We start from the raw sequence: 15,916 nt of genomic DNA on the forward strand, positions 1-15,916 counted from the left end.
TATTTTGTCTTGACCATTCACCATCTGAATGGCACACACACAATCCATGTCTCAATTGTCTCAAGGCTTAAAAATCCTTCTTTAATGTCTCCTCCCCTTCATCTACACTGATTGGATTTAACAGGTGACATCAATAAGGGATCATAGTTTTCACCTGGATTCACCTGGTCAGTCTGTCAAGGAAAGAACAGGTGTTCCTAATGTTTTGTACACAATGTATGTTATGTGCTGTATATCTTAAGCTATATTAATAATATAGCATTCCTATTACATTTTATTTTATTTCATATCATATATTATTCTAGTTATTATTAGCATATTATTATTATTATAGCTTGTGGTAAGGTAACCACATGCTTCTGGCAAAAAAAACAAGTCTGATATCCATTGGATGGTTTGAACGGGCCTATGAACTATAAACACACCAATACTGAGGGTAAATCTATTCTCGCTTCCCCCTCCCTTTTCGCGAGCCTATATGAAGTGTCATCAACTACGCAACTCAATTAGCCGACCCATTGATGAAAATACAACTGACAGGCTATAGGGGCAAAAAGACAATTCCGCAAGTAGGAGAAAGAGATCGGGATTATTTGTGTATTAGTAGGCCTATTGTACTGTTAGACATTTACTGCACTGCTGGAGCTAGGAACAAAAGCATTTCGCTGCACTTGCTTTAATTAACATCTGCTAATCTGTGTATACATACACAACAAATACACATTTATTTCATTTGAAAGAGATGCACCCCAGACAATGACGCTTCTAAAAGGTTGAACATTTGGTCTCCGACACACAAGAACCACCCGCACTGTCCCATATTCTGGCCTGTCAAACTGCTCTCTTAGAACGATAAAACATGCTGTCGTCGTTGGTTATTCTTTTTGATGTAGGCTAACCACCGCAGAATAGACCCAGCATCCCGCCACTTTGTCATCACATGGGTTTTATATTCAGACGACTATTTTGTTCTCAATTTTTTATTAAATTTTTTATATAGCCTCATAATTATTTTGACTTCGATAATAATAAATAATAGGCCTATAGACTAAATATTAAAAATGTTATAATAAATGTAAAATAATGTATTATAATAAATTATAATATAAATAATAACAGGCCTACATTTAATCAGAATTGGTGGTTAAATAAACAAAGTGAGATGTGTGGGATAATAAGCTGTTTATGATAGTCAGACACATCACAGTAACAAAACGGAGTAGTTACCACTTGTCTAGACAATTATAGCAAGCATCAGGGATACAGGTGAGCTTTGCTTGCATTGTGGTGCTTCACTTTTGACCGTTTAGTGTCACACAGTCACACACGAAATAAAATAATATTACTTAAATAATACAATAATACACCTGTAAGCACTAAAGTAATTAGTCTAATCAATAACAAATACTCCTCTTTCGACTGAGGTGTAGATTTTGACTGACGTGAATCAAATAAGTTCCCTCTTAAATTAATTGTAACATAATTATAACATATTGTTAAAGTGTAAAGGTATTCTACTTATCAACCTTGGAAATAATATGGCAATACTTTGAAAGGCTTTCTCCAGTGATTATATTAATTTACATAGCACGTACCATTATAGCGCAGGGAGATGTGCCAACTCTCTCAAAGACCCATTTTACTTTAAAAATTCTGCTTCCAAAAAAAGTGAGAGAGAGCGAGAGGGAGAGAAGAGGGCGAGAGAGCGCGACTCTGTTTTTTCTTCGGTGTTACCGGAAGCAAAAACAAGTCCTTTAAACAAGTCGGCCTGTGGCCCAGAAAACGGTCTTTGAAAAAGTTAGTCTTCTCTTCTGCGAGAGAAAAGGAAAGGAAGGACAGCGTAGCAGCAGACTCCCTACTCTCCTCGTTATTCTGGATTCTTCTTTTCACTTGTTAGCACAAGTTGCATCCATCGTCAACGCTCGTCGACGGCCCAAGAAGTTCGGGAGACGTTCGAGTCCAAGTCCTGCTGCCTTCAACACCGAGTGGTGAAAGAAAGTTCTGCAACTAATCAGTGACGTGAGAGAGACGCCGAACCACCAACAAACGTTTCACAAATAGGTAAAATACTGTGAGGACGGAGATAAGATAGAAAGTAAGTTTTTGTTTATGTATTTTCTCCCCCTTGAAAATAACAGCTCTCTGCTCCCGTTTCCAAAATGTGTATCCAAACTAACACCAACACCCCAATCTCTTGCTCCACTGTCTGTCTTCTCGTTCTGCTTTCCCCTTGTCCCCCTCTCTCACTCTTGATCCACAATCGGAGAGTCCCCTGGTCCCACGCCTCCTCCTCCTCAAAGCGTACGAGATGAAAGAGACGTCTTCAAAATCGTTATTGCATTGCCGAGATACCAAAATGCCTACACCGCAGCAACAGCAGCAACAAAGACCTGTCGAGAAATCCTCGTGTAAAATGCTGACTGCTGATGCGATAGCCGTAGCCTACGTTCCAATATCAATACTGATAGCGGTTTATTCCCCAATATCAGCGACACAAAAGGAGGTTAATGTCCCTTTAAAATGGAATAAGAATGATGGCAGTTGTATAGCCTTATTAGCGTCGGGGCCGGTCAGAGCGATCAGCCGGTCGTGGTCTCGTGGAAGCGTCGAGTTGGTTGAATTATTAATAACGCGAACTGTTCGCAGTCTGTCGCGGGGAGCAAGTGGCCAGGGTAGCAGCTGGGGGTTTAGGAGCATTATGCGGGCTCGGGCTAAATCACGGGCAGCGGGGATTACGGGCTGCCTGTGCTGTCTTGCGCTACCGTTACCAGCCGCAGAGGAACGGAGAGAGAAAGAGGGAGATGAGTAAGGGATAGAGGTGTCAGGTGTAGGCTAGTGGAATAGTCCTGGTCGGGTCAGGTCAGGACAGGTAGTTAGTTCAACATGGAACTTTGCCCTGTGTTTCATAGTGACATTCATGAACTGCAGTCGATAGAAACCTAATAACTATGCCAACATCAAAAATAATTACGTATTTCTAGGTCATTTGGGTCAGCGAAAGTTTCTAAAGTGACCAGAGTGCACGGCCTTGCGCGGCCTTTGGCAGTGCCACACATTTGGTGAGATGAGGCAGTGCGCGCTCTGAGGCCTCCCAGACATTCTCATAAAAACGCCTCAAAGTTCCGAGCCTATAGAAAATGTAATGTAATATGTATGGATCATGGATGCAATAGCATTTGAATTTGGAATATCCCACATTGGAATATAAAAAAAAAAGGTTATGGATAGAACCAAAAATAGTTCTATGCTTACTTCATATATGGCACCCCTTAAGGTTCTAGAACCGAAGTTGGTTCCACATAGAACCCCTAATGGAACCAATTTTGGTTCAGTGAAGAAGAACCCCTGGGGTTCTGATCAAAGAACCCTACAACATGGTTCTATATAGAACCTTTAGGGGTGCCATATGAAGCAAGCAATATAACCCTTTTTGGTTCTATCCAGAACCTTTTTTTCTCAGAGTGTATCACAGAAAAAAAAGTTGACTATCAAGACACAAGCTGAGGAAAGTTTAGGCCATCCACCTCAGTTTATTTAGCTAACAGGTGCAGGATAATTGATGTGACATCACTGAATTCAGGAATGGAATTTAACCCATGCAGTTGGGTTTTAACCCATAAATGGTTTATTGTCCTGCACGGCTATACTTTTCGGGAGTTCGTGCAGTTTTTCAAAATGTTATATAGGACTGATATGCCGCTCATTTGCAGTCATAATCAAATTTGCAACGCAGGTTGAAGACACAAAACACACACACACACCACATATAGGCCTCCCCACATGCGTAAAAAAACCGCAACTTCTAAATAGGTTATTTATGTACTTTTGATAAATAACGATAATCCCTTTTAACGATAAATGTTCAGTGATTTTGTTATTATTTTGGGGTTGATACTATCCGGACTACAATGTGGAGCTAGTCAACCAGACATGCCACATATAGCCTAGGCCTAAGACATACAACCTTCAACATGGGTGAGGGACAATACATGTGTTTTTGATAAGCTAAATATATCTTTATACTTTGAGGTCTTATTTTTGGTTTGTTTGAGATTAAAGAATCTGGAGCTATTCAATCAGACACGCAAGGACATTCCTGCAGCACATCACATCAGGAGTAACATAACGGCGTGATGAATTATTGAATATTGACCTCCCAACGCATTTGGCCTCATCTATTATTCATTCATTGAATTATGATTTAAGTTATTATTTAAACCTAATTTAGAGTATTCCATTTAACACGAGAGGGTTAAAAGGTGTTGGGGGGAGGGTGGTGTGGGAGAAAGTCTGTCAAGAACGCGACAAAACATTTCGCTCATAGTTTATGCTCTGCTTTTGAATATAAGAAATAGACTGCAGTGTGTTTAGGAGTGTAGCCTAGAAACGAAAGACTAACGGAGTTGAACTTAATCCTCACACAGTTAGGCTAGTTATTTATCCTAACTCATTTTAACAAACAAAACAAAAACATTGTGATAAATGTCTCAAATATGTCTATCTTTGGCAACATTATTTTACCATGGTAATATTGATTTTCACAGGCCTTAGACAAATATTGTCCCTGAAGGAATCAAAATAGAATAGAGATTCCAAATTCCAATCGTTTCTCTTTTGCCGTCTGTTGTAGGTCATTTCACCGATAGCTTACCACGATAACAAATATTAAACAATAAGTAGACTAATAAATACAACTTCGATCACTACATAGCATGCAGGGTAGGCTACTATGATGATATATTGACAATAGGATCTTAGTTATGAAGATGAGATGACCCACTGTTTATATATCAGACCTATGAAAATGTCACTTAGTTTAACTGTTAATTGCACTAGTCTATCAGCTATAGCCTATATTTCAGCATTGTAAAACGTTTTTGGAATAACTATACACAATTTTCGTTTCAAAATATGTTGTCCATTTAATTATCTAGGACAAGTCCTTATTAATTAATATACAGTATTATTTTATAACAAATGACTTGCATACTTCCCAAAGCCTACAATAAGGGCATTCGATTATTTTAGTAATTCATTTTCAATGCATTGGTTTTTCATCGTCAACTGGTACGTCAACTGGTTTTATAAGTTATATCAGTCTCTTTTAACATTCTTTACAGAATTTCTGGCATCATATTATATTTCACATGCAGGTGCTAATTGAGAAGCTGTCTCTTCGTTGACACAGTAAAGTATATCTACGAATGAATACTTTTATATACTCCATCGTTACAAATTATAATTCTTCATGGTCACAATATCAATTTAGCATAACCAGTTTCAATTTAACCCCCTATAAACCGGTTTCACATTAGTTTTCATATAGCAAACAAATTATTAATGTTACACATTTCAGAAGAACAATGACAAATCTAAAAACGAAAAATGACTTTTGTTCAACAAATATTTCAAGATTAAGAGTTGAGGAACCGAATTTACCTCCAAAGCAATTTGCCATGTGTGTTATCATGGTTAATTCTTATGGTCCTTTTTTTTAACACTTACCTATTATTTTCTATTCTTTGTAAAAATTGAAATAAATAAAAAAAGACTACAAATATGCACAATTATAGGTATAATAAAACTGTTCAGAAGAAAATCATTTTAAAGTAAAACATTTGGCAATCAATTCGTAAAATAATCCATCTGAAAGATAAACACTTTGTTGAAAATAATATTGTCAAAAAATGTATATCACATTAAGCCTAAACGAACAAAGAAAAACGAATAATGATGGGCTATATCCCAAAATGTTCAGTATGACGATAAATGAATGCAAGAACTTGGACCAATAGGACCGGATATGCCTGCAGTATCGGGGCTATAGAAATGCATATAGAATAGGAACTTATTATGGTGGTAAATTCTGCAGTGCTTTGTGCACGAGGGCACTGCAATGAGTCGGACTCTTGTCCCATTGCATATCTTTTTGAAAATAAATACTAAACCTCTGTCACATATGGAAATAAACACACTAATTTCAATGAAAAACGTTGTGAAAATTTTTCTCAAAAATACGACAACTGACAGATTAATAATTAATAGCCTATGCTAGAATATTTTTTTTAAGTGGCCAAGGCTTGTTGATGGCATGCGTACACGCGAAGCTGGCTGTCCTATATTCACAACTCAGTGTGGCAGGGATGAAACTGCCCTCAAAATTGTATTTTCATGATTTGACAATAGAATCAATAATTATAATATAATCTAGGCATAATATAATCTATTCCTGTAATATGAAGTCTCCATGCCCCCCTCCAGTTGTACCCTGTTCAGTGGCTATTGCTGTAGGTCCATAAACCTTTGTATTATAGTAATCATTCCCTATTTTTATGTATATGGGATTAATAGTATTTACTTGAAACTTGGTAGATGAAAACTATTTGTTTATAAAAACATTGAAATAATGTTTTTAAGATGTTGGGATAAAGTCATAAATAAACTAATTGGGATTTGCTTGATTTGATTTATCAAACACTATAGGCCTAGGCTAGGCCGCCTAGCCAAGAAGAGAAAATAAAACTGTAAGACTGTAAGCCTTCAATGCTGGTAAAAACGGCTTCCAATAGTTTGTTTTCACTTGGACGGAGACAACATGGGGCCAAACCATTCTCTTAAAAAATATCGAAATAATACTATGTTCCAGGGAGTTAAAAAAACAAACAGTTGAACTTTTGTTGCCGTGCCGACGCAATACGGTCTAATTGTCTCCACACAGCAAGAGCAAAGGCAAGCCTTAACGCGAGCCCTCTACGCGTCAATTAGAGGAAGCTTTCGACTAATTAAAGGTAATTAAGGGTTAGCGGTGCACAGCGGTTACCGCAGCCCCCATAACGACCTCTCTCGCGACCGCATTGTTTTAAGACCAGCCATTATGTGGGCTATGAGTCTTAAAAACCTCACTGTCTGGAAACTCGAGTGACGGCGGTATATGGAACGATCAGAGCGGAACGTTCAGCTGGGACCCTCTTTCAACTTTTCTGTCTCTTTATCGATTAGACAAATTAGTTATGGAAGAAAAAGTTATGGGATAGGTGGCCTGTAGTTCTGAAGAAATAAGGCACAACATGTTAGGCGGGCCCAGTTATTGCAGCATAGAGGGCAAGTGTCAATGTTGAGAAAGACATATTTCTATCACCTTTCCTAAACCACGTGGATGTATTAATTAAGGAATGACATATTCCCTCACATCAGGAACTGGCTCACCACTTTGCTCATCATGTCATTTAGTATAGGTGAGCAGTTGAACAATATAGATCCACACTGATCTCATCCAGGTGTCCACGCTGAGACTCAGCCCTCAAACTGGGCCTTCGGTCAGGACATCTTCTATCTAGAGTTGAATTATTAGCATGAACTTCACATCGATGGAACTACTAAGAGCAAAAACGTTAAACACACAGGACACCAAACGGATATGAGGAGATATGATGACTGCCAATGTGGCCTTGACAAGAGGTCTCCGACATACAGTATCCCCACCCTGGCATTACAGATCCATACAGACACAGTCATGTTAGCAGGCCCATCTCAAAATTCCCTCAAGCAATCAAATCAAGATAAAGACAAGAGTTCAGCCTTCAACATAAAAACCCCAAACCGAATCTGATCTGCCTAGTAGGCCTATACTGCGTGTTCGTCCTCTGTTTGGGACTGGTCAACAGAGCTGTGAGAAGGGAGAAGTGCCATATCCCACACAAGGTCTTTCGTTCCAAATGGAACACTATCCCCCATAGGGCAGTGGTCAAAAGTAGTGCACTACACAGGGTTTGGGTGCCATTTGGGGCGTACACAAGGCCCTGGAACACACAAGGGCCTGTTTGTCTGCAGGCTGAGAGGGAGAGGGGTTTATTCTAGCATTGCATTGCGACTGACTGAGTGTTGTCTAGCATTACAAATCTCACTCTCTGGCTGGATGGAGTTTGGACGGCTTTTCTGGCCATTTCTCCTTTTCTCTGTCTGCATCCCCTTTACAGTCTGACAGGGAGACTAACAGAAAAGAGAGGGAGGGAGAAAGGGGGAAGGAGAGAGAGAAAAACAACAAAGTGAAAAGAGGCACTACTGGCCAACCAAGGGTTACTAGCTGCCCCCTGGCTGGCTGACCAACAGGCTCTCAGTCTCTTTACAAGCTGTTCCAAACGTGTTTAAGGTTAAGTTTAGCCATTAACTCCAAATTCTTAAGGTTAGGCATTAAGTCTGAATGGTTAATGTAAGGGTTAAGGTTTGGGATAGGCTTAACACAAAAATCAACAACAACTTTCTATCGCTGGATTCGAACATACAACCTTTGTCACCAGAGGCAGATGCTTACGCCCATCCTCGTCCACAACGCCCTAGCAAAACCCAAACCTACTTGAAGGTAACAGTGCTCACTGTTACCCCTAGTGGTCTTTTTACACGTCATCTCCCGACATCCTCAGACATGGATGGACATCGAATACTGATTTGTATCACAGGTGACCTGGCTGGGCTTGATACGTTTAGGTTTAGAGCGTATAAAGTATGTCCACATCGCTGTGAGACTCAATACCATGTGGCTGTGAAACTCCACTAAACCCAATACACAACTAATACTCAAAGGCAAAAAGTGAGTTGAGTTCCTGGTTACTAGATTTCTGGTTACAGGGCCAGGAGTTGAAAACGGAACACCACCCTGGTAATGACAGGCCTGTCCAGGCTAGTACAGTCTGGTTGGACCGGTGCTTATCACCTACTGCCATGGGCAGCTCTGTAAACCTGAATAGATACTAGGAGACGCAGGCTGGCGCTCGCGCGCACACACACACACAGACACACACACACACACACACACAGATAGACAAACAAACAAACAAACGATAGCCATGCAGTACATCACTGGGGCCAAGCTTCCTGACATCCAGGATCTATATACTAGGCAGTGTCAGAGGAAGGCCCAACAAATTGTCAAAGACTCCAGTCACCCAAGTCATAGACTGTTTTCTCTGCTACCGCACGGCAAGCGGTACCGGAGCGCCAAGTCTAGGACCAAAAGGCTCCTGAGCTTCTACCCCCAAGCAATAAGACTGCTGAACAATTAATCCACCGGACTATTCACATTAACCCCCCCTCGCCTTTGTTTTTACACTGCTGCTACTCGCTGTTTATTATCTATGCATAGTCACTTTACAAATTACCTCGACTAACCTTTACCCCCGCACATTGACTCGTTATTGTTATGTGCATTTATTGTGTTACTTTTTGATTGATTAGCTTTTTTAAACTTTTGTTTATTTAGTAAATATTTTATTAACTATTTCTTGAACTGCATTGTTGGCAGTAAGCATTTCACTGCAAGGTCTACACCTGTTGTATTTGGCACGTGACAAATACAATTTTATTTGATTTAAAAACATTCATACACCGAAATACAACCACAAGATGCACTCATGCACAGACAAATGCCCATGAAATGGAGCAACCGAGCCATCGACAGCGGCAGTGTGTACCTCAGTAGACTTTCTAAGTAAATACTCCCTCCCATTAAACAGCCATAAACTGTTTGCAAACGTGACACAGGGCAGAGAAACCAGTAATTACACCTCTTAAGTCCACATGTTGGTCAAAGGAGGAGATGGAACACACAAACCGTCTTAGGTTTAGCCGTGAGAAAACAAGCTAATTAACTAAGCAGTGGGCCGGGTCAGTTAGAGTTAGCTTCAGCTACTATTAGCCAACACAGTTGTTGTTTGTAAAGAGGACTGGTGCAGTGGAGGGTCTACAGTGTGTGTGTGTGTATTAAAGAGTGTGTGTCTGTCTGTGTGGTGTGTGTGTGTGTGTGTGTGTGTGTGTGTGTGTGTGTGTGTGTGTGTGTGTGTGTGTGTGTGTGTGTGTGTGTTCAGGGGGTGCTCTGCTCCCCCAGGAGAAAAAGAGTGGACTCCTAATCTGTTTTCCTGGCTCTTCTTTAAAGGGAGAGCAAGACACTAGAGACACTCTCTGATCTGCTGCCCCATCCCTCGCTTTCTCTCTCTTTCTCTCCTCCATCTCTCCATCCTTCTCGCGGTCCCTTTAGCTTTTACCCCTGCTGTGTTGGCCAGTGTGTGTGTGTGTTCTTTTCATTCTGACAGCCCCTCTCCTCTCCTGATGCCGTAGCTATAGCTATAGAAATGTGACGCCATCATCACATCACTCACTTTTGATTAGTTTTCCTTCCAATCTGTTTTCTATTATAACAGAATGCATGTATGTACTGTGTAAAGCCATAGGCTGTCACAGTGCTTAGTCTTGTATAACCAGACAAGTGTGTCTCTGAATATTGCATATACTCAGCTGTGACCAAGATTATAATGCTTTACATTGTGTGGTGGTAGCTAACTCACCCCATCCACTATCAATGTGTAGCTAGAATTAGCGACCACCTGGTAGATTTAGTAATGTTAAAAAATAATAATAATTTATGATGCCACTTATTTAGCTGTTTGGATGACTCACTTACATTTACATTTTAGTCATTTAGCAGACGCTGTTATCCAGAGTGACTTACAGTTGGTGCGTTCATCTTAAGATAGCTAGGTGGGACAACCACATATCACAGTCGTAGTGAGTACGTTTTTCCTCAATAAAGAAGTTATCGGCAAAATCAGAGATGGGGGGGGAGTCAAGTGTATTTGAATATAATTTTTATTTGAGGTGAGGAGGAGGATTATTTAAGATACTGTGTCTGGAAGCTGAAATGATCTCTCCCCAAAATGGACGCCGCCCGTCACTTGATGGCCACCATTTTGTTGCCGCTAGTCTGTTTTCGGCACTTCTCGTGTATAGCTTTTTGGATGAAAATATTTTGGATGAAACTACTCTGTCTCTGTGTCCCACTCCTTAGATGACTGCTTGTCTTCTTATTGGTTACGGTTTGTGTATTTTGAACTCTTTGACCAATGAGAACCAGGCGTTTGACATTCCCTCCCTCTCTCTGTTTCCAGGGGCTTCCTGTCTGTGACCGGGGGAGACATGGGCGCTGGCCATCACCTTTACTGACTCTACTGGGAGAGAGTGAGAGTGAAAGGGGGGGAGGGGGGTAGATAGGGAGAGCGAAGGAAGGAGAGAAGGAGAGGGGGAGAGAGAAAGAGAGAAGGGAGAGAGAAGAAGAGTGCAAAAGAGCTAGAAAGACAGAGAACATTAGAAAAATGAAGAAAGATAAAGAAAGATGAAGGGAGAAAAAGACAGAGACAGGCAGGAATCTGCCTGGATTTTTGATCCTGCCTGAGCAGAACTCGGCTGTGATCACAACATTAATATTCATGAACTCGGCCCCTCACATCGCAACTCAGACCCCCTCCCCACACCCTCTCCCCCACCACCCTTTCTCTCCCTCACCCCACTCCCACTCCCCCTCCATTGGGTGGCAACACTTGGTAGTGCCACATGGTGAGACAGCTGTTGCAGGCCAACATGGGCATCTGTGCCCACTACAGAGAGAGAGAGTTCAGGCGAGGAAGGAGGCAGGCGTGGGGTGGCATCAGTTGGGGCAGGGCAGGGCAGGGCAGGGAGAGATAGGCCATCAGTGGGCCAGGACACTGAGGGCAGGGCAGGGAGAGAGGGAGACAACCCTGATGCAACCTGAGGCCTGGACTGAAGGAGAGATAAGGGAAAGAGAGGGGTATAATCACCCAAATCCAGCCTGTATGGTGAAAAGCAGAGAGATGGAAAGAGAGAGGGGTAGTTGTGCCATAAGCATCCGATGCCAGCTGTGGGTAAAAGGTAGAGTGACAGAGACATTGAAAAAGAGAGAGCGAGAAAGAGAGACAGGGAGAAAGAGAGAGAGAGAGAGACAGGGAGAAAGAGAGAGAGAGAGACAGGGAGAAAGAGAGAGAGAGACACAGGGAGAAAGAGAGAGAGAGAGAGGGAGAAAGAGAGAGAGAGAGATAGGGAGAAAGAGAGAGAGAGACAGGGAAAAAGAGAGAGCGAGAGAGACTGGGAGAAAGAAAAGAAAGAGGGAGAGAGAGGGCATCACAAGCATCCCATGCCAGCTTGTTATGGGTGAAAAGTAGCACCTGTCCTTTAAGAGCAGAGCAGAACATTAGCATGATAAAACCATCCATACTCCCAGTCCCATGTGAAGTGTTAAGAGTTCTCTCAATACATACACTAACAACCCATCCATTCTCTCTCATCTCCCCACACCCCCTCGCTCTATCTCTATATCTCCCCCCTCTCTCTTCATCCCTCTTTCGCTAACACCCCAACACCCCCCCCATCCCTCCCTCCCTGATATCTACAGAGGGCATGGGACCATTCCCAGGGTGATTATCCCATGCCAGGTGCCCCCTCCTCCCCCTCTCCTTTCCTCACTCCCTCAGCCCCACCACACACACACACACCCTTGCCATTTCCCTCTCTCCCCCGAGCGCCAGCAGTGCCCCCCCCCCAGTGGCGGTGCCAACGTGGGCAGCCTCTGCCTTGGCGGTTCCCGGGCCTTCTGGTGCCCCAGATAGGCCGTGTGTGAGTGTGTGCGCAATGGGCCAGCCCTATGTGGGCATCGCCAGGCCTTTAAACTGTGTCAATGCTCCAGATGCTGAGAGAGACTGGGATTAGAACAGGCGGACGGGCATCCGTGTGGATACACACACACACCGACATTAATATTGTATTAGGATCCCCATTAGCTCTTGCGAAAGCAGCAGCTACTCTTCCTGGGGTCCACACAGAACATGAAACATTACATAATACAGAACATTAATAGACAAGAACAGCTCAAGGACAGAACTACATACATTTAAAATTAAAATATACATGCTTTCATACATTACTGCCTTCATAATCATGTGATTCATAATGCTACTGAATGCCAGTGTAACACACTAAAATGCAATAACAAGGAGGTGCGTTGCAAATAGGCTGACACTTTTCCTCTGATGTGAATAAAGCTACCTTGTTTCTATAGTTACCGTCCGTAATGTGTATCCTGGGGTAAAGTATAGACTTTTTACAGTTACCACCCGCAATGGGTTTCCTGGGGTAACATGTCATCTCTTAAATTTGTAGGAATTTTGTTACAGATACCACCCGCTATGGAATTCTTTAGGTACAATGCAACATTCATGAAATAACCAGGCCTTGGATCTTGAGCCTTGTTATAGTCTATCACCCTTAACGGGTTAGCTGAGATAGTGTAATGTGTTACAGTCTACCGCCTATAAAGGGTTAGCTTAGGTATAGTGTAATGGGTTGCAGTCTACCACCCATAAAGGGTTATCTGAGGTATTGTGCTAGGCTTTGGACCTGCTCATAAAATGTTGTAAGGCTCCTGCTAATATAAACTGAACCAGAATCAGATGTTGTTATGCTCCTGCTAATATAAACTGAACCAGAAATAGATGTTGTTATGCTCCTGCTAATATAAACTGAACCAGAATCAGATGGAGTTGTTACACTCCTGCTAATATAAACTGAACCAGAATCAGATGTTGTTATGCTCCTGCTAATATAAACTGAACCAGAATCAGATGGAGTTGTTACACTCCTGCTAATATAAACTGAACCAGAAATAGATGTTGTTATGCTCCTGCTAATATAAACTGAACCAGAATCAGATGTTGTTACGCTCCTGCTAATATAAACTGAACCAGAATCAGATGTTGTTACACTCCTGCTAATATAAACTGAACCAGAATCAGATGTTGTTATGCTCCTGCTAATATAAACTGAACCAGAATCAGATGTTGTTATGCTCCTGCTAATATAAACTGAACCAGAATCAGATGGAGTTGTTACACTCCTGCTAATATAAACTGAACCAGAATCAGATGGAGTTGTTACACTCCTGCTAATATAAACTGAACCAGAATCAGATGTTGTTATGCTCCTGCTAATATAAACTGAACCAGAATCAGATGGAGTTGTTACACTCCTGCTAATATAAACTGAACCAGAATCAGATGGAGTTGTTACACTCCTGCTAATATAAACTGAACCAGAATCAGATGGGGGTTTCACTTAAGGTCCTTGGCTCCCACTGAGGCTTTCACCTCAGCCACCGTGATCAGAGTTAACAGACGTGAACACAGCAACCTTGAATCGGTTGGAGTTTCCTCCCTTTAAACTTTCTATTTTATAAAAAATCGAAAATCGATACAGTTACATATCGGGACATCATTTTTTGACGATAAATCGTATCATTTCGACAATATCACAATATTATTTTTGTGCTCGTTGGCTGTACCTGCACCAAAACACCAGTATTTTTCCTTAATAGCTTGTTCTCCATCTTCTTTTTAAATAAGGACACAAATGTTTTCAGCCCTTTTGTTTCCATGACTGATCAAAACTCCTTTTTTAATGTCTCTCTCTTGTCCCTCTGCAGCAGACATACAATGAGCAATATGTTTGGAACATCGAATCACAATAAAAATCACAATATCGAATCGCAATACATATAGAATTGTGACAATCGTATCGGCACCAAAGTCTGATGATAATATGGTGTCGTGAGGTCCCTGGTAATTCCCAGCCCTACCATTCACACACATACCAGTACATAAAGGTATCAACTCAAGGACAGAACTACATACATTTCAAATACGAATACACAATTTATACACTTAAGCGTAACGTTCCATACATCAATAATACTTCGCTGTACTGAGGAAGGCCCTGATATCCTAATGTCACTGCACCAATGTTCGTCACATCACACACGTGCTAAACACGTAACACACACACAATCATCCATGAAAGTAAGTTATTGCTACCATCTATGTTAGTATTACAACTGCGGTGCAGTATCACTGCAGCTTGCTAAAGCATTTGTAATGCACTTTGCACAAATAAGTTAGTTACTTATCAATATAGAGAACATGAATCATTTGAATATAGTGGTTTAAATATATTGCAAGTCAAATGGCTTTGGCAATGGTGTCACATGGTGTATTAATGCCAGAGCAGCACCTTTGAAAGTGGATTTGGATTACACAGAGAGAGAGGGAGGGGCCTTGGAGACCTGACATACACACACCCCTGTGTCCACACACTGGCCCTTTAGCTGGGTGCCAATACCCCGCGGGCATGGAGAGATGGGAGACAAACACGCTTATACATTCAGGCACATACAGTGCCTTCAGAAAGTATTCACACTTTTCCCACATTTTGTTGTGTTACAGCCTGAATTTAAAATGGATTCAATTGAGATTTTGTGTCACTGGCCTACACACAATACACCATAATGCCAAAGTGGAATTATGTTTTAAAAAATTGTAACAAACAAATTAATTAAAAATGAAAAGCTGAAAGGTCTTGAGTCAACTATTCAACCCTTCACATAATAAGCTGCATGGACTCAATAATAGTGTTGAATGTGATTTTTGTATGACTACCTCATCTCTGTACCTCACACATACAATTATCTGTAAGGTCCCTCAGTCGAGCAGTGAATTTCAAACACAGATTCAACCACAAAGAACAGGGAGGTTTTTCAATGCCACGCAAAGAAGGGCACCTATTGGTAGAGTTTAAAAAAAGCAGACATTGAATATCTCTGAGCGAGGTGAAATTATTAATTACACTTTGGATGGTGTATCAATACACCCATTCACTACAAAGATACAGGCGTCCTTCCTAACTCAGTTGCCGGAGAAGAAGGAAACCGCTCAGGGATTTTACCATGAGGCCAATGGTGATTTTAAAACAGTTACAGAGTTTAATGGCTGTGATAGGAGAAAACTGAGGATGGATCAACAACATTGTAGTTACTCGACAATACTAACCTAAATGACAGAGTGAAAATAAGAAACCTGTACAGAATAAATATATTCCAAAACATGCATCCTGTTTGCAAAAATGCATTAAAGTTAAACTGCAAAAACTTTATGTCCTGGATACAAAGCATTATGTTTGGGGAAAATCCAACACAACACATCACTGAGTACCACTCTTCATATTTTCAAGCATGGTGGTGGCTGCATCA

The 15,916-nt window shown here is 41.3% G+C and overlaps 1 protein-coding gene across 3 annotated transcripts in view; it reads right to left on the reverse strand.

Moving 5' to 3' along the window:
* LOC120032856 (nuclear factor 1-like) overlaps positions 1-2,737 on the reverse strand; it is a 59,964-nt gene extending 57,227 nt beyond the window's left edge. Inside the window, exon 1 of one of the 3 annotated variants that reach the window (XM_038979066.1) lies at positions 1,596-2,737. In XM_038979066.1, the coding sequence (XP_038834994.1) occupies positions 1,596-1,598 (3 nt within the window). In that variant the 5' untranslated portion in view covers positions 1,599-2,737. The remainder of the gene's footprint in view (positions 1-1,595) is intronic. The other 2 variants (XM_038979062.1, XM_038979067.1) reach the window with 2 other exon arrangements.
* Between the last annotated feature and the right edge of the window lie 13,179 nt (positions 2,738-15,916).

This window comes from Salvelinus namaycush, chromosome 39 (genome assembly GCF_016432855.1).
Source record: "Salvelinus namaycush isolate Seneca chromosome 39, SaNama_1.0, whole genome shotgun sequence".
Taxonomy (NCBI): domain Eukaryota; kingdom Metazoa; phylum Chordata; class Actinopteri; order Salmoniformes; family Salmonidae; genus Salvelinus; species Salvelinus namaycush.